The following is a 20,822-nucleotide window of genomic DNA, read 5'->3' on the forward strand; positions in this document are numbered from 1 at the left end:
GAGCGTGTAGCAATGCATATGCACCCTCTTGAAAGAGTTGGATTGGGAAGCTGGAGTGCACGTCTTGAAATATTATTTTCATGTCTCTTTTTAACTTGAACCTTTGATCTTCCTGGCCCAGCAATGAAAGCAAAGTGCATAATATGCAGCCAAACCTAGCAAAGACTTTTCAAAGTTACTCCCTCTCCTCCCATAAAGCCTGGAGCTACACACGTCTGAAAATTTTAAGCGCGGAAGAGAAAACCTAATGGATGTGAACAATCTCTGCTTAATTAGTAGTTTGGAGAATTAGAGCTGCCATATGAATAATAAGAACGTATTAACAACTCAGGTCGGTAAGTCATTTTATAACGCTGGAGGGGGCTGCACCGTCTGCCCTGGTCTATACGGCCTGGTGTCTATACTGGGCTCTATACGACACGGCGAGAGATTGGCAGTCGGGGTGGTTTTATCTTTGCGCACCTTGACGCAAGTGTTACTGTTCGAGTGATCCACCGGCGTTTTGGATGGCACAAATGTTAAACTTTACGGATCCCTGGGTTATTCAAGGAATAAAACTTAAAAAAAAAAAAAAATACCGGCAATTAACAAGTGACAAGAAATGAAGATAAAGCTTCTAGATCTGAATTTATATTTTAACAAACATACCAGTAGGAATACAAAGGGCTCCATCAAATTCACCTTCATCTTAACTGCGGATCAGATTAAATTTGACCCTTATGCATAGACGAGGCAAAAAAACGTTTTGTTTTATTGCGAAGGGAGAGAAAGAAGGTTCTTCATTTTCTTTAATCTTTGCAGATGACAGTTGTGGATTATAACAAAGACATGAAAGGGAACAAAAAAGCTTTTTAATGTAGTTTTGGGTTGTTTTCTTCCCTTTGCATATTTAATACAAAATGGAGCAGTGAAAATCAAACAAAAATATGTTAAATTTTATGCATCCCACTGTTTCCCTCATAGATCACATTAAAGCACAACACTAACAAGTAAAGGCACTTTGAGACTCCAGGGACTGCTCATTTTCTTTCTTGCCTTTGAAAACTGACTGTCATTTACAGAATGCTGCCATTTCTGCAAATCCTTCACGCGACAATTTTCTTTCATTTCTCCCTGACTTTGCTTTGCTTGTAGAGTATGGAGAAATTGCTCCCAAGCCAAGGGTCAGTTTGAGATCCACACGCTATTTACATTACAAACAGATCTTGCGTAACACCCCCAAATCAGATATTGTGTGGATTTTAAGAGCGTCCTCATCTTAAAGTGAATTTTAGCCTGCCCAAATACCTGCGTGTCGGAATCCGCTCGTACACAGAATGAAGTCACTCTGGTTGACTTTCTATAAGACATTTTAGTTTGTTTACGCCTCAATTCTCCGGCTGTAAAAAAATAGCTAAACAGGCTTCCCTGACAAAATGTTTAGGATCTATTGACAACAGATGGAAGACAAGAGCTGAATATTGCTCCTCTTCGTTGGGAAAGAACAGAATGCCTAAGAATAACTCGTAATCCAAATTATAATGTAAATAATACAGAGAGCCAAGAATATTTTTTTCTTGATGTTCCTTCATCAACAACAAAATAAAAAAAAAGAGGAAGCTTTGTTGCAAGGCTTAGTTTTCAGGCAAAAGGATGGATACGACGCTGTGCTTCGCCTTCTCGAGTCTTACTGATAGCTCAGTCGCGGATGCCAAGGAGATCAAAACAGCTAAGTGACCCAGGCTTATAGATGCCCATTTTCTTGGATGAAAGCCTTATTTTTTGCGAAGGAAAACACAACCTCGCCTCACGGTACAACTTCCATTGTTATTTTATCTTTGTGCGTACGAGTGCCTGAAGAAACTTTGCCCACACAGAAGTTAACCCTACTGGTACGTTAACGGTGCTTCCTCTGATGTCGGAAAGCATCTCGAGTCACGGCTCTTCATTTTTTATTCATTTGTCCGTATGTCTTACACTTCATTTTCTGCTACGCTACTTTACTTTCCCCGAGTCTGGCTGCATTTGTAACATCAATAACAAATGTATGTGATACGCATAGGGATTTTGTTGTTGTTTCGCATCCCTACCGACACGGAGTGCACCGAGCTTGCAATGCACCACGGGAGTTGTAAAGGTTCACATCTCTGCAGGAGACAAGACCTATTTCTAAGCATGCTCAAATTACAGCCTTTGCTTAAAAAAAAAAAGCCCTGCACACTTTGTTCCGCTGCACACAGGACACAGCTCACAAGAGAAATCAGCAAGCAGGCATAATATATGATGAGATGACATCTTAAAAACAACTGTAAATATGGATTTGCTGTTCATCTCCTGAATGACATTAAAATAAAAGCACTTAACAGAATCTCATTATAAATTCTCTTTGCTCCGTTAAACATTTTCCCTAGCGTTTTACAAGTTAAATGTTTCCAGAATCAGCCGGAGTACCTATAAATATACAGGCACCCCCAGAGTAGGGAGGGACATCGTTGTCATCCAGCTGCGGCAACCTGTGTTGGTGCCATGACCTTCACTGGTTCACTGCAGGGTCATGTCCTCCCTGCGGTGGCATGGTGCCCCCACCCGAAGGCACCACGGCTCCAGGCTAGGTCTGCGTTGACTTCTCGGGATGACTCGCTGAGAGATGTCTTGCCAAGACTCAGCCTGGGAGAAGACAAGGAGGTCGGGTTGCTGAAGGACGCTGCTGGAGCTCACGCTGCAGCAGAGGAAGGCAAAGCGCCAGGTTTTGCTACCTAACCAAATCTGGGAAGACGGCTGGAGTCCTAGTTTATCATCCAAAGAGCTAGGACCTGCCCTCAACAGTTGTAACAGATTCAATGGTGAGCTTGGGTTAAAAGTTACAGGTTAGGTTGTATTCGTTTGAAATGTAGATGTGTAGGACCCTCCTCTGTCCCTCGTCCCTCACATCTCTGTGAAGCAGATGGGCAGAACTGTGCTCCTCAGGGACAATTTTCAATTAACTTCAGGAGATATTTTAAGCATGTCTGCGTATTAACATATCTTTGCTATTTGTGCTACAGTAGGGCCCAGAGGTTCGAGATGAGATCGGGGTTTCATTGTCTAGTTAACATAGAAACATATTGTAAGACTCTACTTCAAAGACCTTATGGGCAAAAGACTAAAGGAAATAGGGAGAAAAAAAAAAGTTAATACCACAGGGACTGGAGACACACAAAAATCAGTGACTTGCCCATCATTTCTTGAGACGTTTGTGACGTACTGCGGATGTGGAGCCAAGTTTGCAGAGTTCTCTATATTCGCTCTCAAAACAAATGTTTTTGGTTTTTTTCCTAAAGAGGTCTTTAACACTCGGGAATTTTCCCAGGACAAAAGTTTCGGATTTGGATGCCTCAGTCAGCAATCTACATTACTCTTCCCGATCCTAAACAGAAGGAATTGATTTTCAGGAGATACTACTACTCCTGATGCTTAAAAAACATGTTATTTAGCTGGCTTTCTTTAAACACTGGATGAAACCTTTTGGCGTGGAAAAAATGTGCCAAATTTCCAAAACTTACATTTTGTGCTTTCCGTTCACGAAGAAGATATTAGGCCCATCCTCTGTAACCTTGGAAAATGCATTCTTGAATTTTACAGCATTTGGCGAGTTTAACTTAATTGAACAGAGTTCTTCTCTGTTATTATGGATTGTTCAGTTTACCAGAAGATGTAAATATATGCTAATTCTGTTGTGGTAGAGACAGGATAATTCACTGGTAGGTCTCTTATTTTATCGAAAGCGATCATGAGCTCTTTATTACCCATTTTAGCCTTTCTGATAGGGACTCCTTTCCAAATTACCTGATACATTCGATGAAATAACATCACAGAAATTATCTCCTCATCCACCCCTGAAATGCAGCCGTTGCTGATGTACAAAGTGCCTAGAAGGAATAAAATAAAACTGTTTTTCTCTGGCTGACAACATGGGAGAAACTCATTTGGAGAATTTCACCGTGATGGTCTATTCTAGTGGAATATTTATAGTTAAATTTGCTAATATGATTAAAAGATTTTTTTTTTTTTTAATGTGGCTATCATTTCCCTAGATTGTGCTGAAATCTGCTTCTAAGCTTTGCTCTCCAGGGGAAGTGTATATTGTCCAAGAAGTGGAATACATCACTTACTCTTTATTTTAATGGGGTTTAATCTGCACGCCATTAGGTGCCCGGTGGATACTTGTAAAATCAGAGTCAAGGTGCCTTTATTTTTGGTCTGATGGTAATTTCACAGAATCCCAGAATCGTATAGGTTGGAAAAGACCTTTAAGATCATCGAGTCCAACTGTAAACCTAACACTGCCAAGCCCACCACTACACCATGTCCCTAAGCACCTCAGCCAAACGTCCTTTAAACACCTCCAGGGATGGGGACTCCACCACTGCCCTGGGCAGCCTCTTCCAGTGCTGGACAACCCTTTCCGTGAAGGAAAATTTCCCAATATCCAGTCTAAACCTCCCCTGGCGCAACTGGAGGCCATTTCCTCTCGTCCTATGGCTTGTGACCTGGGAGAAGAGACCGACCCCACCTCTCGACAGCCTCCTTTCAGGTCGTTGTAGAGAGCGAGGAGGTCTCCCCTCAGCCTCCTTTTCTCCAGGCTGAACAACCCCAGGTCCCTCAGCCGCTCCCCATCAGCCTTGTGCTCCAGACCCTTCCCCAGCTCCGTTGCCCTTCTCTGGACACGCTCCAGCCCCTCAATGTCTCTCTGGGAGCGAGGGGCCCAGCACTGAACACAGCATTCGAGGTGCGGCCTCACCAGTGCCCAGTCCAGGGGCACGGTCACTGCCCTGCTCCTGCTGGCCACATGACTTCTGACACAAGCCAGGATGCCATTGGCCTTCTTGGCCACCTGGGCCCACTGCTGGCTCATATTCAGGCGGCTGTCGACCAACACCCCCAGGCCCTTCTCTGCCGGGCAGCTTTCCAGCCACTCTTCCCCAACCTGTAGCGTTGCATGGGGTTGCTGTGGCCCAAGCGCAGGACCCAGCACTTGGCCTTGTTGCACCCCATACAATTGGCCTGGGCCCATGGATCCAGCCTGTCCAGGTCCCTCTGCAGAGCCTGCCTACCCTCCAGCAGATCAACATTTCTGCATAGAGGAGACCAAATCCCCCCGGGCTTCCCGACCCCTGGGCAAGACACCACTGATGCTCTAATATCGTATGTGTATTATGCCTGGATATCACAGTGTATTATGCCTGGATATCTGGCTAGCCCTGCCACTGCGACTCTCAAAGCACAAATTTATTTAGTAGTCTGCTAAATGCAGAATGTTTTCTCCAGGGTCGGAGCCGGGCACCCTCCCTTGTGAAGACATTCCTCCTGAAGTTGCAGAGAAACCCCTCCGATTCCCTCCGAGCTGTCTCACACAGCAGGATCTCCAGCAGGAATTCCACCTGCTTTGGGCTTCCTTGTGGCACTGCTGGTTGAAAACTTTATTTGTAAACTGTGCTTTGGGCTCCTTAATGCAGATAGGGTGGTTTCCATTTTCCTGGCAACGTTCCCCAGCCCTGGAAGTCGGGGCAACCACAGCCCTACCTACAACCCTCCGTTCCAGGTCTAGCTTACAGAAGTACGCTACATCTGACCGTGATGTTGGAACTGCTTTTCTCTCCTGATTTCTCAGAATTCAATAACCCTTGTCTGCAGAGTTTATACTTCAATTCGACATTTGTCCTATAGATAGATTACCTTTTCCTGGCAATAAACTAATGTTACTAGGTCTAGGAACTGATACTGCTGCTATTGATTACTAGGTATAATGTTTTCTCAAACCCAGACAGGATTAAATGAGGCTGTTCTCTGGTTGCTTTTTTTGAGATAATTGTGAATGACTGCTTTTCTGCCCTTTAGAGGGTCTTTCAGCATCAGTGGCACTGGCGGGACACACAGGGCATAGCCATAATTCTCTTGAAGACCTTTTCTCTTTTAAAAGGGCATTTCCTGCAGGAGTTACTCTGCTTAAAACAAAATCTTGCATTTGTGTCTCTACTCCTTTCATTGCTGATAAAGGGGAGTCAGTATGCTTTTGGTGAAGCAAAGAGTGAGAGCAACAGAGAGGACAGAAGGGTCCTCGGTCAGCAGCTGGCTTAGAACTGCCTCCTCAGCTCGGCACCAAAGCCAGGTTCCTCCTCTCGTCACGTTTATGTGAGCAGGTATTAATTATCACAGAATTACTTAGGTTGGAAGGGATCTCTCAAGTGGTATGGTCCAAGTCTTTGTTCAAAGCAGCTTCGAAGGTAGCTCTGGGTCGCACCAGCGTCATCTGCAGCTGACTTCTGAGCACCTTCAAGGATGGGTGTTGCACAACCTCTCCGAACCCCTGCCTCAGTGCTTGACAACCCTCATATTTATTTTTTTCCTAATAACTAATAAGAATTTGTCTTGCTGCAATTTCCGCCTTGTCCTTTTCCTGCAGGAGACAGTCAGGCCCCGTCTGTTTTGACAAGATATCTTTGTTTCCGCTTTGTCTACAGGGAGGCCATAGCTCCTCGTGATGGATACCTCACTACTGTCTCTGCCATCCCAAGGGTAGACTCCTGTAGCCTACAGTTAAAAACAGCTTAATAATGCAGGGAAAAGAAAAAAAAAAGGCAGAAGGTGGCAGCTTTCCTCCGCAGCAAGCTCTGGCAGCATGAGCAGGTTATTATACTGTACTCATAGATACCCGCTGATGCTCAAGCAGAGCAGAAGGGATCAGGTCTCGATGAACTGCTACTTCACTTTTGGTTAGGATCAGGAAAAGCACCGCCAAAGGTGTTGGGAGAAGTTTATTGAACGTATAACTTTATCGTTCTTGTATTGGCTACATTGCATTAGAAGGAAGTCAGATGGTTTTAAGTGCAAGACAGTAGCTCTGGGTGGTATAATGGGATGAGCAACGTTTTCGTGATGATCAGGAGATCCCATCTTAGCTTCGACTCTCCCAGGGTACCAATCTGTAGAGCACTCTGCAGGTCCCTCGGGTCAGGTAATTGTTAAAATGGGAAATGAGAAGAGGACTTGAGAAGGAATTTTTATTTGAGAGAGAAAGGAGCTGATTTGGAACATCAGCTGAGTGCTCTACCCTCTTTCCAACACTGTTGTTTAAGGCGAGGAGCTTCCTTGGGTTGGAGTTCACATCTAGTTGTCAAGCGTTTCTTTTATATTTATAGTTTAAAGAGGAAATTAAATTATACATGAAAACTCAACATTTCTCAAAAGACCCCATGTAACGGCTGTGGAGATGTCACAATTTACCCTCTTAAAGAAGAAAATAACCGTGGTATCTTGAATGAGTTGCTATTTGTTGGTTATTTTCTTTCTGTCAGTAGAAGAAATCAATTTTGTTCATGCTTAGTTTGAACTTCTTGTCTTTTTTTTTTTTTTTTCCAAGTTGAACTGCAGAACACAACTTTATTTCCAGAGCATGTTCCACACCAACACTGACATGGGGATTCTTGGCTGATGCTCTAATTAAAGCTGAATTCTTTGCTCAGCTTCTTCAAAGGCGAGAAGAGATTTCTTCTGCCAGGGAAAAAAAAAAAAAAAAAAAGGCAGCATATAATTCTCTCCTTCTCCTGCTCCAGAACAGCAAATAGCAATGGTAACATCATTGTTATAGGTGGAGGAAAATTCAGAATTTATCTCTGAATTCTTGCAGCTGCACTGCAACTGGCATCTCTAAAGCCCCCGTTTCTTTGTTTCTTTGCGGTGTTCCTGCCAGGAGCACTAACGACCCTTCCGTTCCATTAGCTGCTGCACTTATTAGCAGGTTTATACGAAAAAGCTTTCCTCATTGGAACTCCCACTCCAGTCAGTGGCATTTTACCAAAAAGAGCACCAGAACGACCCCGCAAGTGTTAGTACCACACAACGCAGTTCAAAAAGCAACCGTCTGCCACATGATGATCCTAATGTTTTTTCACTTTTTCATTGTATTGGACTAAACCGAACTCTAATAGTGCGTTCAAACGATGTACTGTGGCAAATTGCCTTTTTTCCTTTTATCTACGTGGAGACTCGAGCAATTATTTATTGCTCCAGTTAGCAGCAGCTCAAATTAACCACCTGACTTCTTCATGTTTTTAACAGAAAGCTACAGATCGCCTCCTCATCCCAACCTTAGCTCATTTTTACAAATGGAACCTTACCCAACCTAGTTATAAACATAAATCGTATGTCAGGCTGTTCGACTTATAAAGTTTGATGGCCTATATATTGTGCTATATGGGCCGTTGTAATGAAGTATGTGCTCTATAGTCTCCATTTGTAAATTTTCCGTGAACTTACCGCATTTTTCCACCTAATTTATCAGTTTCGGTGAGTATATTTTTCATGATCAACTTCATAGTAAATCACTCCTTTTGCTTATTCGTTATTGGGAATTCACAATGTATTTTGATTAGACGTGACAGTTCTGTGGGGTTTTGACAATAATTTCTGGAATCGGGTTTCTCGAGTAACCGTTCACATTTGAGAAATCAGTGTTCAGGGTGACATTCTTTCCTGACTAATGCCTTGTTATTTAAAGTTTAAGCCAAGTGAAGTCCAGCCGTCTGCGCTCTGGCCATAATCAGCGGAGATACGTACCGACCCTTAGAGGCTGGTTCAGCTTACGTTTCTCGAATACCGATCTTAGCGTGGGATGACTTGTCCTTCAGAGGTGCTTGTCTCTTCAGTCACTATAGGGACAGCCCTTATAAACGAAACCACGTGCCTAATTTACAGAAAGCAATACGATGGATCCATTGTCTGTCTCTTTACGTCCTCTTCAATGCAGTCAGCGAGCTCACTGCTGGTAATAGCGACTAGCTGGTACGTCTCAAAGTCCTAAAACGTCATCTTTTGGTATTCTTCCCTGCCTTTCCCAAAGTCTACCCTAGGGAACGGTCTGTATTAACCCCTTGCATCACTCTGCCAGCCGTCTTTCAAACCTCCTAAATAGGCAGAGCAGCTGGGACATGGGTAGAAGGAAGAGATGGAGTCGGTCTAGGCCGTGCATATGAATTTCTTTTTCTTCTGCAGAAACTACTGACTGTGACGTTATTAAATTCTCAGCTAAATAATGACTTTGTGTCTCAGTAAATAAATCTTCGTGTGGAATCTGGAGAGTTACAACACTTAGTTAAATTAGAAATTAAAAGTAGTATGCTAATATATAGTGGAAATCATGTGAAAATATAGACTACCTCTCTGTGAATACAAAATAATTTCCTTATGACTAATGACATTACAGTGAGTACCAACTGAATTAATAGCCGTACAATACTTAGCGCAGGGAGTTATTAATGCACCAGTCATTCATTTGGCAATTTTTAAAGTTTAGCTCTTTTGCGATAGAAGCACAGAAGTCACCTGAATATTAAACAAATACGTCACTGTTTCTTCTGGACGTAAAATTAAGTACAAAACATGTGGGTGGAAAGGATATTAGTAACCATATGCAATAAGTACTTAAAGATTATTTACTCATTTCAGAGTCACTGTAATAGTATTAATCATGCTGAGCTGATTTGGTGTTAATGTAGATGAAATACGTAATTCTGCAGCAGGTCTTTTGCAATGTCACGTTAATAAATGCCTCCTCACATGCAAACATTTGTTATTTTTCAGTAAAGACCGTTGAGGAGGCAGTTCCCATCTTTGGCGGGTGTATGAGCGCCCAATGTATTCAGCTGCAATTTTCTTCTGTACAAATAGAATTAACAGATAAAAAAAACGGGGGGGGGGGGGGGGGAATATGAAGGAATTCGCATGGAAAAAATCAGGAAAATGGATTGCCTTGTTTTTCTCAGAAAACAGCAGCAAAAACCAACATGGAGCTGACGTGCTCATTTCACTTTGTTCCATTTAGGGATATATTTAGAGTAGCCTCGTGGTAAACTAGGACATGCAAACCAGCACAGCACATCCGTGCACCCAGAAGTTAATTCCCATGTCTTATTTGTTGTCTGCCACATACCTTCACAGAATCCCAGAATCGTATAGGTTGGAAAAGACCTTTAAGATCATCGAGTCCGACCGCAAACCTAACACTGCCAAGCCCACCACTACACCATGTCCCTAAGCACCTCAGCCAAACGTCCTTTAAATACCTCCAGGGATGGGGACTCCACCACTGCCCTGGGCAGCCTCTTCCAGTGCTGGACAACCCTTTCCGTGAAGGAAAATTTCATATTTACAGCAAAGCATGAGGAGTTCTCAGTGAGGTAAAAAGTGGTCAAACGGCTATTACTGATGTAATTCTGACATCAAGAAATTAGGGAGGGAGGCTTTTTGCTCAGCGTCCAGAAAGCGATATCCGGGGCGCGTGAACTGTTCTGGGCTGGGTTGAGGAGCGCGAGTTCCACCCACGCAACGCTGGAGAGCTGGATGCCTGTGGTTCACAGCCACGGGACGACACATCGGTGGTGGCCCTCAACCATCTCTTCCCACATCATCCCCGGGACAAGAGCACGTCCTCGTGAGGGTCTGTGCGGGGCTGGATGCCTCCCTGCCCGCCAGAGCTCAGCGCCATGGCCCTGGCTCCCCCAGCTCCATCCGGCAGCGTGCACGGCAATGAAGGGCAACGGAGCTGGGGAAGGGTCTGGAGCACAAGGCTGATGGGGAGCGGCTGAGGGCCTTGGGCTTGTTCAGCCTGGAGAAAAGGAGGCTGAGGGGAGACCTCCTCGCTCTCTACAACTGCCTGAAAGGAGGCTGTCGAGAGGTGGGGTCGGTCTCTTCTCCCAGGTAACAAGCCATAGGACGAGAGGAAATGGCCTCCAGTTGCGCCAGGGGAGGTTTAGACTGGATATTGGGAAATTTTCCTTCACGGAAAGGGTTGTCCAGCACTGGAAGAGGCTGCCCAGGGCAGTGGTGGAGTCCCCATCCCTGGAGGTATTTAAAAGCCGTTTGGCTGAGGTGCTTAGGGATGTGGTGTAGTGGTGGGCTTGGCAGTGTTAGGTTTACGGTTGGACTCGATGATCTTAAAGGTCTTTTCCAACCTATGCGATTTTGTGATTCTGGGAGCTAGCAGGAAGGCACTGGCACCCCACAGCATCCCTCTCCTCCATGTAGCACCGCACGTGGCACCGCGTCCGAGGCTTCCCCTGCTCAGAGCCGTGGGTCAGGAGGGGTACGGCTGACGCACAAAGTTGGTTCCAGCTTTCTTATGCAGGCAAAGCTGCAGATGGTTTAGAGGAGAACTTTGGTCACTATTGATGAAGATAGCACCAGGAGATTGAGATAAATAAAGCCTTTGGAAGGGCAACAAGAACGATGGGCAGCAGTAGTGCTTGCTCATCACTTCCTTTGCACAGGCGTTTGCTTAACTTTATTTTCTTTTTTCTCGTTTTTCAGGAAAGCGCTTGTCCGTTCCGCATCCCAGATCTGACTTTAACAGCGTGTGCTTTGTTTTGCCTTCTTTGTTTTCTCCTGCAGAGCCCAGTTCCCATTACGTGATCTCCTTAAAGGCCTTTAACAACGCAGGCGAAGGGGTGCCCCTGTACGAAAGTGCGACCACCCGGTCAATGACAGGTGAGTTGCAAATGCTGGTTCATGATCTGCTCCCCATCGGTGAACGTTAGCCTTACAAAGGCGCGCGTTAGGCAAAACGTTTTGGTCAAGGCCATGGAAGACAAGAGCTCTACGAAGGCGCGCATTAGGCAAACATTTTGGTCAAGGCCATGGAAGGCAAGAGCTCTACGAAGGCGCGCATTAGGCAAACATTTTGGTCAAGGCCATGGAAGACAAGAGCTCTGCAACCTCCGGGTCCCTGCTAGAATACATCAGCTTCATTTTCCACTTTATTGTAACTACACAGTTCGAATGAATTATTTACCCTTTCCAGAAATTTTTACCCTGTATAAATTTAATGGGATGCTCACAAGCGCTTGCTCTTTGGTGCGGGTTGGCTTGGGGAGAAGCATGACTCCCAAACAATTTAAATATTTAAAGATCAGGGCAGAATAGTGGTGAATAACTTTATTGAATTAAGCCCAGATGAAATTATTAGGCTTTTTTTCTTCATTTTTAAAGCAGTTTAAATTAAAATGAATCCGTTAAAAACACGCCGTCGTCATGCGCGTTTACAGAAGCATGTAGAGGGGTTGCAAAAGGTGAAGGCATATACCGATAAGATTTTCCTGGCAGGATAAGGCTCGCAGAAGGGATTACCTAGTGGTCATGGAGCAGGGTGCTTTTAGGCAGCTGTTTTTCACAGATGCATCGTTGGGACGCTAGCAAAGTTATAAAATCGGAATTTTTCTTGGGCAGCACTGTCTTCCGGACTGCCTCGTGGTTTTTTTGCGATCACTGGTGTGCGGGTGGGACTGATGAGGAGTTAGAAGAAGAGAACTGAGGGGGGAAAAAAAAAAAAAAAAAGGTGTTTTTCCTCTGGAGCGACACCATCATTTGGTGAAGTTTTTTTCTCGTGTTTCACCCATGGTGTTCAGAGCTGCCTGGAAGGGGAGCTGTGTCACTGAGAGCAAACCCGATCACTGACGCTGGCTTGGGTGGCCCACGAGGAATAAATGAACCGAATGGCATTTCTGTAGCTCTAGAAGGGAAAACAGCTTTTATCCGTATGGTTTTGTGAAGTATTCCCATAAGAAATCTTGGAAAGTCAGAAGGAGAAAGAAAAAAAAAAAAAAAGAGATTAATTGCACAATCAAGGGCAACCGTAACAAGCTACATTAGATATAATAAGTGTCGGGGAACTTCTGGCTCAAAATTATTAATCTTTCTTCTTGTCTGGAGTCTACAGAGGTCATTCTTGCTGAGTGTGTGTCTTGTAAAATCTTTTTCCAGTGAGTTTGCCTCAGGATCCATATATACTTTTATTTTTAAGGGGTTTGTTCCCTGTCAATTCTATTTAAAAATTACCTGCCTGACCTGTGGGATTTGATTTTATGTCTGTATATAACCTTTCATAAACAAAATGATATCCAGATGTGAAAAAGGTAATTCAGGCTTGGGCTCTGTTTTGCTGAACCGACTCAATGATCATCGGCGAGAAGTCCACCTCGGTGCTTCTCTCTTATTGCTGAGAGACGTCCGTACCCGGAGCATCCCACCACCTCCCACCCACGGGACGCAGCCTCTGAAAGGAGCCGGTGGCCTGCGTCGTTCGTGGAGGACCATCTCAAAAAAGGCTTTTAGCAAAGCAGGAAAGCACAGGAACTGTGTTCCCCACGCAGCGGATGAGCTGACGCACCCTGGGCACCAGAGAAAACCCAAAACTGTGTCTTTGTGTGTCGGTTTAGCATATACCTAGGCATTCTTGGGTGTCTGCTTGTGTGGATGTGGTGTGCAAACTAAAGGTTATATAACATGCAATATTCACAAATCAACTCCAAAGCGAGCAAGAAACTATTTTCTGTCGAGAGCTTGTAATTTCCAAATGACAGATGTCCACGCATAAATAATAGCAAATGAAACTTTGATGGAAAAAAAAGAGGCAGTATTTAGGGACCTATTTTCAGCCACCGGTGGATTATAGACATTTCCTCAGGTCAGTGGTGACGTGTTTCAGAAACTGAATTATCTTGATTGATCGAGTCTGACCCTTTATTTTGCTAAACCCGGCCTCTCTTCATAATCTCCTCTACAGCAGGACTTCAGTTTTCAGTATGGGAAAGAAAAAGGGAAAGGAAGTGCAGTATTTGCTAAAATACCGACTCGGCTCCAGTCGCGTCAACTTCCATCATAAGGTTGTAAAAAAAAAACCCAACAGAAACAGGTATGGCTCACCTTCCAAAGTTTATAGCCAATTCTTTTGGAAAACTTCAGTTCAGGAAAAGAAACTGTTAACTTTCAACTTGCAGAAGCTCGATTCACCAGGTTGGGGCAAAAAAAAGAGATTCAGCTGCCCAGTCCTCCCCGTGTGGATCGCGTGTTTGAGTTTTGGATCTCTACAACAGCGACCGGGTTGCTTCATTTCCTTCAACGCTCATATTCAAACTTCTTATAAAGCAGCCTCTTATAAAGAAGCAACACAAGAAGCAGGTTGAACCTAACGGCTTATCATACATTTTAAACATCCTCGTCTCCTCTGTTTTTCCTTCCGAAGGCTGTGACCTCCCAAAGTTCTGAATAAGAATTACAAAACCCTAAAACAGGAGTGATTAAAAAGTGTCAGGAGCTGGAATTGCACATGGAGCAGACAAACTGTAGCAACTGTCAGTGAGGAAATATTAGAGTCATTTAGGCTTTGATTAATTAGTTAGCAGATTATTTTAGGGGGGAAAAAAAAAAAAAACCCAAGCAACCTTTTGGCGTGCTTTTGCTGCACTTTACCCACTGCATTTTGAAATTGGATTTAGAAAAATCACAACTGGTAAATAATGAGTCGGTAAGTTTAGTTTTACAAGATAGGCCAGAAGTTGACTGGGTGCTTCAACAAGGACAGAGGTCTTGAAACCAAGTAAGAAACAGGGTCTGGTTCCCACGTTGGTGCCATCACCGTGCAGCCCCAAAGGGCAGAGACAGAGCCCCGGAGAACCCAAGAGCGTGAAGGTCATCGGGGCCGAACCGACCGCTGATCAGGAGAGGAATTCTGTACGCGGGTGGTTGGTGGTGTTTTTCCCGTGACGGTAACAGCAGTAATCTGCTGCTGACCCAAGGTCTGGTTCCTCTCTCAAGCCACCATAACTCAGAGAAACCTCCTCTGCAACCAAGTGGAAGGAGAAGCGTGGCCACAGTAATCTCGACAGCCACAGTTAACTGGATGTGTCAGCACGCCACTCAGATCTGAACTTTTGGAAATGAAACGAAATGTGCCGCTGTCTCAATAATTAAGCCAGCCAGAATTTCCCTCTGACATTGCACAGCGCACCGCCGTGGCATGCGCGTGGTGCTCAGCATCTTGCTTCCCAAAGACCACCCGGTCACAGACACATGGGAGAGGAACTGTGCTTGTTCCTCGAGGAAGAAGCCCACTCGAAGATAATCCACGTCTCCACGCCTGGATATGCGTATTTAACACGCTGACAGTATTAAAGCAACAATTGCAAGATCTTCACTTCAGCAGTGAAATTGTTATGTTCTGTTTTGCCTAGCAAACGCTTCAGCAGATGCAGAATATGTTCCTTTCAAGAGCCTAAAACCAACAAAAGAGCCTGAAAGAGGCTGCCGAGAGAGAAAAGCATAGGTAACACCTACACACGTAAGAGTATGTCGTGTCTATACATCAGGTTGGAAGACGACAGGCTCTCCACTTTGTAGGTGTTTCCAATAACATTTAAGTGATTCAATTTTTTAAGAAAACGTAAATCGTTTTGAGGAGAGACGCTGTGCATTGCCTTCATCTTGTGTGAAGAAAACACAGCATACCTGGGAGTCTTTAACCAAGTCATGAAAAATAGCACTTAGCGCTGGTTAGTTTTGTTGTAGTGATGTAACTGAAATGTTGCCGATGCGTTCTCATTTTGCATTAATGCCTTTCTTTCTGTTCTCCTCATGTTCCTCCTCCTCATTAATGCCATGCATTTAACCCATTGTGATGTGTGCCCCTTGGTGGCTGTTTGTGTTTTGGTTTGTTTTGTTTTGTTTTTCTGTTTTTAACTTACCTATTCATTTATTTTGGAATGCTCATTTGGTGATGTATGGACCCAGACCCCATTGATCCATTAGAAGTTGATTTTTATCCTTTGCTTGATGATTTCCCTACCTCAGTCCCAGATATCTCCACCCCCATGCTCCCACCAGTAGGTGTCCAGGCTGTTGCACTTACGCATGATGCAGTGAGGGTCATCTGGGCAGACAACTCTGTCCCAAAGAACCAAAAGACTACGGAGGTTCGCTTCTACACGGTCCGATGGAGAACGAGCTATTCGACAAGTGCTAAGTACAAGGTGAAATTTTAACACGTTATGAATTTATGAGCTATTTCATCTCTTCATATTTTATTTGCAAAGACTCTGAATTGGCTTTTATGAACTTCCCTCGACCAAAATTCCCAGTTCAATCAAAAGGAGACTTGCCTGAGTAACTGCTGCTTCCTAGAAACCTATGTGTTTAGTTGGATGAAAATGCTATATTTTAATTCCACATGCCAATTGTTGAACGTTTTGATCTTTAGTCTTTACCAATCAGATATAAATCAGTCACAGATTTGGTAGCACAAGAGTGTAGCACGAGTAGGAAGAAATACCAACTGCAAACCCACCCACACCGTACGGCAATTCCACTCACCCATATTACGTATTCCCAAATAGCAAAAAATGGAGGTTAGTTTATGAGAAAATTCAATTTGAATGGATACGGCAGCGGCACGCTACTTTCTGGATGAGAATTTCTTTTCGAGTCCTAATGAAAGCAGTACCAAATCACGTGCGGTGCAGCGAAGAGATACGGTGGGACAGGGAGTGGGAAGGAACAAGCACAGCCTTTAGGCTTTTTTGTTCGCTTGTTTTTGAACGATAAGCTACCATTCCCCACTATCGTCAGCTTATATATTGCATCTCATATAACACCCGCCTTCCCCGTGATGAGCATGTCCTTCCTCCCGTGCCCTACCATAAGTAGCTGGTTTTGCTTGCCTGAAGGATGGTATTGATCCATAGTGAGTTGCTTGCTATGGATGTATTGTTATACTGCAAGTGGACGCCTCATTTTTTACTGTCCTAATAAAAGCAGCTTCATACAAGTCATTTTCCCAAGGACTGTGGAACAGGCCATGCTCTTTCCAGCACTGAAGCTCCTCCAGTTAGGGCCGGAATGATGTGTCTAAATACAGGTTGGCATTTCTAAACCCCAGAGGATGGCTCTCCGCCTCTTTAGGTTTGGGGTACACCTGTCTTACAGACTCTCATCTCGAGATCTTTCCCAGGTAATTTTTGGAAGAAGTGGGGATGATGGTGGAGAAGGTCTTGCCTTCAGTCTCTTCTCTGATTGTGATTTTTCAGCTCCGTCAGAATTTGGCTCGCTGGCACTTGGCTGAGTCCACGTGCTGCCGTGAACTATCGATTTCAGTTGCGCTACCCCTGATTTGCGTTCACGTCAGCCGAGAGGAGACTCGGGTCAGCTGGCTTTTTGCTGCAGGTGCTGACCCGCTGTAAAGCTTTTCAATAACAGCACATCTTTACAAGGTATAAAGCCCGTACCTTGCTTTTACACCTACTGCCGTACTTCTGACAACCTCAGATGCCGAGATGATGATCTGCAATATAAGACCCAAATTTTGTATGCTCATGCAGCTGTAACAAGGTAATTAAGGATGCCAAAACAATGCGTTGTAATGTTTTGAATGCCATACCTTGGTCTGACTCCTATTTAGAGATGGATTTCCAGGCCCAACAGAATGAGGAGTATAGCACAGGGAAGCGCAGCGAGTCACAGTTCTCTAGCGATGAAATCAAAGCTCCAGAAAAGACGGCATTATGTTTTGCCAATCACAGTCCATCATAACATTTTCTCTAGTTTCCCAGTGCATTGACTGGGTTGCATGCAGTGGGAAATGGTTGGTGACAAGCAAAAATGATCAAAAATAGCCCTATTAATTTGCTGTGCAGGAGAAGCACGCCCTGCTCGGAGGTGTCGAGCTCATTGTCCTTCTGCTAAAACGAGCGGGTGGACATCTCTCACAGAGCCACCACCCAGGGCTCCGGGAGCCATCGAGGAGCAGGAGACTGAAGAGGAGAGGAGCAAGAGTGAAATGACCTTTTTTTTTGCCATCATCTCTAGTTTGAGCAGTCTATGGGTAGCGTGTAAAGAGCCGGTCTGATTCATTTATTCCAGCTCAATCACCCAGAAGCAGAAACAATGACAAATCTTTCAAGAGGGTCTGCTTTCTTGAAATAGCCACATTTTTTGAGGAAAACAAGAAAAAAGCTATTATGTTATTCTTTGCAAACTGTGGGGAAAAATTCCATTTTCTTCAGAGGGGTTTGGATCAGGCTCACAAATAGATTCCCCTAGCACTTGCCCGTGCATTGGCATTGAATTTCCAATTCTTTTGAGTTTTTCCCATTAAAGCCTCCCATTGCTTCAAAAATGTATATCAAATCTAATAGAACGAAGGGTTTAGCCTTTCCCATTGAAGTTGGAAGTTTAGAAATTTAACTTTGCCCTGCCAACTTTACTTTGTACAAACCGTCCCAAACGGGCATGGCGTGGCATTACTAAAGGTACTTGCTACAGTTGCACCCCCTTCATCTCAATGGGATACTAACTTCAAGGATGTTTGCGACTATTGAAATGCTAATATTTAATATTGAGCGAAAAAGTCAAAGAAAAACACTCAGCTGGAGACAAATAACTTTCTTTTTAGAAAAAAGAACCCAAAGTCTTTATGTGCCACTACAGACTATTTTGTCCAGGGTTCAAACCCTATTGTTTTTTCCATGTGCATTTTTCCTGATCATGGGTAATATCTGAGCACTTCCACAGTGGTAGTTATCAGATTTACTTACCCTCAGTCATGCTGAGGAGTATTTTATGCCATAAATCATTTCATTTCTTCCAAAATCTTTTCTGGGGGAGAAAATTATTATTCCCTATATTGCAATCCAGCCTTTAGTCGAAGAATAATTTGTATAAACTCTAGCAGGTAGATTTGGCCAGCTTTGGCAAGTGGCTGAGTAGTTTGGTTGAATAGTTTATGAACACATAGGTTATAAGTGCTGTCTTTGCTTCAGTAAGACTTTTTCTAGAGGGAGAGTCTCTGCTGGAGTAAACCCCTAGTACAGATAAGTTGCAAAACTGCTAATTTCCAAGAACTAGGAATTTGAATTGAGTATGAAGATGGTAAAATCTGCATGAAGTCTTCTTCTTTGCATGAAGACTTCTTCTTCTTCTGCATGAAGAAGAAGTCTTCTTCTTCTTTGCATGAAGACTTCTTCTTCTTCTGCATGAAGAAGAAGTCTTCTTCTTCTTTGCATGAAGACTTCTTCTTCTTCTGCATGAAGAAGAAGTCGTCTTCTTCTTCTGCATGAAGACTTCTTCTTCTTCATGCAAAATATTGCATGAAGTCTTCTTCTTAAGTAGCATGCAAATCATCTGTCAGAGCACCCGTGGTAAAACAGCGTACCATATATAGCCCATTCATTAATCTCTCTGCAAAGTAAATTTCTCCCGCTCCCCCTTGAATATTACGGCTTTATTCTGTGGTGTGCTGGCAACTTGATGTGCCATTTTTAGTAAAGGTCGATTTCTTTTTGAATCATCTGATGGTTAGCATCAGAATGGCATTACTGATGCGTGCCTTCTTGTGAACCGGCTTCCCAAATGTGAACATCAAGGTAGTCTTCTGAGGCAACGTCCTAAGTAAGTTGTCCTTACTCGGTCGACTTTAGGTCTATAGGTATATAAACATATAAAAGTGCCCAGCGCTTTTAACTCACTGGCCTGTACGTTGTTGACGCTGGAGGATTGCACACCAGCTTCTGTAGCTTGAAAAGCGTGGGAATTGATTTTATTCAGTTGTCACCAATTTGTCCGATAATTTTCTTCTCACTTGTCTCCTTTGATACTGGTGCGGTTTGGCTCAAATTGTTCCTTACTGCAGGCTGAGGTAAAAAGCTAAATCGGCTAAAAATAAATGAACAATTTCATATTCACATCAACATCAATATGTTTAGTTGTTCATAACATATCGCAGTGAGGCAGATCAATAATATGTTTCAAATATAATCTAATACATAAACATATTATATTTAACCAAGAAAAAAGTGTGTTTTATGAATACAAAAATGCATCTTTATGCAGGGGTCCAGGGTCATATTTCCATCTCTGTCGTAAATAGGTGTTAACCCCAGGAACGGGGAAGCCTTAGTCAGGACCATTCTAGGGGTAAAAATGCTTTCTGAGCCTCCACTAAAAACCAGTATATATTTAAACCTTTTTTTTTTTTTTGAAGGAACCCATCAAAGAGGCTGGAAATGACTGTTTAAGTTATGGAAATGTTCCTATTTTTTGTCGTTATATGGGCAGGGATGAAGGACACAGGGTTAGCTTCCAATTTACATTTGCAAAAAAAATGCTTTGTCTGGGAAAAGAGAAAGAGAAAGCATCACAACAATTTATTTAACTGCCTAAATTATAGGCAGCAAGTTTGGTACTAAACTTGGTACTATAGTACAATGATACTAAAAATACTCCCGTTAAGGTACGCAGTAGCGATAGAGCTATTTTGCTTGAAAAAAGGAATCCATTGTAACTGTGTTTTGCTTGGCTACCAAAAGCAAAAACACAGCAAACATAGCAAAAAGAGTGGCTTTAAAGACATTCTCCCCTCCATCTCTTTGCAGTCAGCAGATACAACCGCCCTGAGTCACACCGTGATGGGTCTGAAGCCAAACACCATGTACGAGTTCTCCGTCATGGTCACCAAAGGTCGGCGGTCCAGCACCTGGAGCATGACCGCGCACGCCACCACCTATGAAGCAGGTAGGGCAAGAGCTCATGGAAGGGCTTGCTTTGGGTTTTTTTTATTTGTCATCAAAAGCCTTGTTCAAGTTCATCCTAACTGCGTAATCCGACAGCGTACCTACAAAATCAACTGTCTGTCTTTGCTTTTTTTCATGGGTAGCAAAGCAGAGCAGTCATTCTACTGAGCTCTGTCGTCATTGCAAGAAGTTAGGAGATGGTAGTACGTGTGCGTAATACTTTGCCCCATAATATAACGAGTATCTGTGACCTTTAATGCTAATGATTTAAAATAGTGTTCGCTTTTCAAAGAAACCCAAGATCAGGTGAGAGCAATTATTCTTTTATTATTAGATACTGATTTTGCTACTTCAAAATTTTGACTTAGGAAGTTCTGTGTGTCTCAAGGTCATGAGTTCCCATCTTATCCGCTTAGTAGAAAGGACTCAATGACTGCTTCTATCTAATGCACATCCTTCTTGACTCAAGAACTA

At 43.6% G+C, this 20,822-nt stretch overlaps 1 protein-coding gene across 4 annotated transcripts in view; it reads left to right on the forward strand.

The window, feature by feature from the left end:
• DCC (DCC netrin 1 receptor) overlaps window positions 1-20,822 on the forward strand; it is a 620,811-nt gene that overhangs the window by 529,031 nt on the left and 70,958 nt on the right. For 2 of the 4 annotated variants that reach the window (XM_075489027.1, XM_075489031.1), the window contains 3 exons: window positions 11,404-11,499; window positions 15,637-15,815; window positions 20,211-20,349. In XM_075489027.1, coding sequence (XP_075345142.1) covers window positions 11,404-11,499; window positions 15,637-15,815; window positions 20,211-20,349 — 414 coding nt within the window. The remainder of the gene's footprint in view (window positions 1-11,403; window positions 11,500-15,636; window positions 15,816-20,210; window positions 20,350-20,822) is intronic. The other 2 variants (XM_075489028.1, XM_075489029.1) reach the window with 2 other exon arrangements.

Source organism: Mycteria americana (genome assembly GCF_035582795.1).
Source record: "Mycteria americana isolate JAX WOST 10 ecotype Jacksonville Zoo and Gardens chromosome Z unlocalized genomic scaffold, USCA_MyAme_1.0 Scaffold_30, whole genome shotgun sequence".
NCBI classification, from domain to species: Eukaryota; Metazoa; Chordata; class Aves; order Ciconiiformes; family Ciconiidae; genus Mycteria; species Mycteria americana.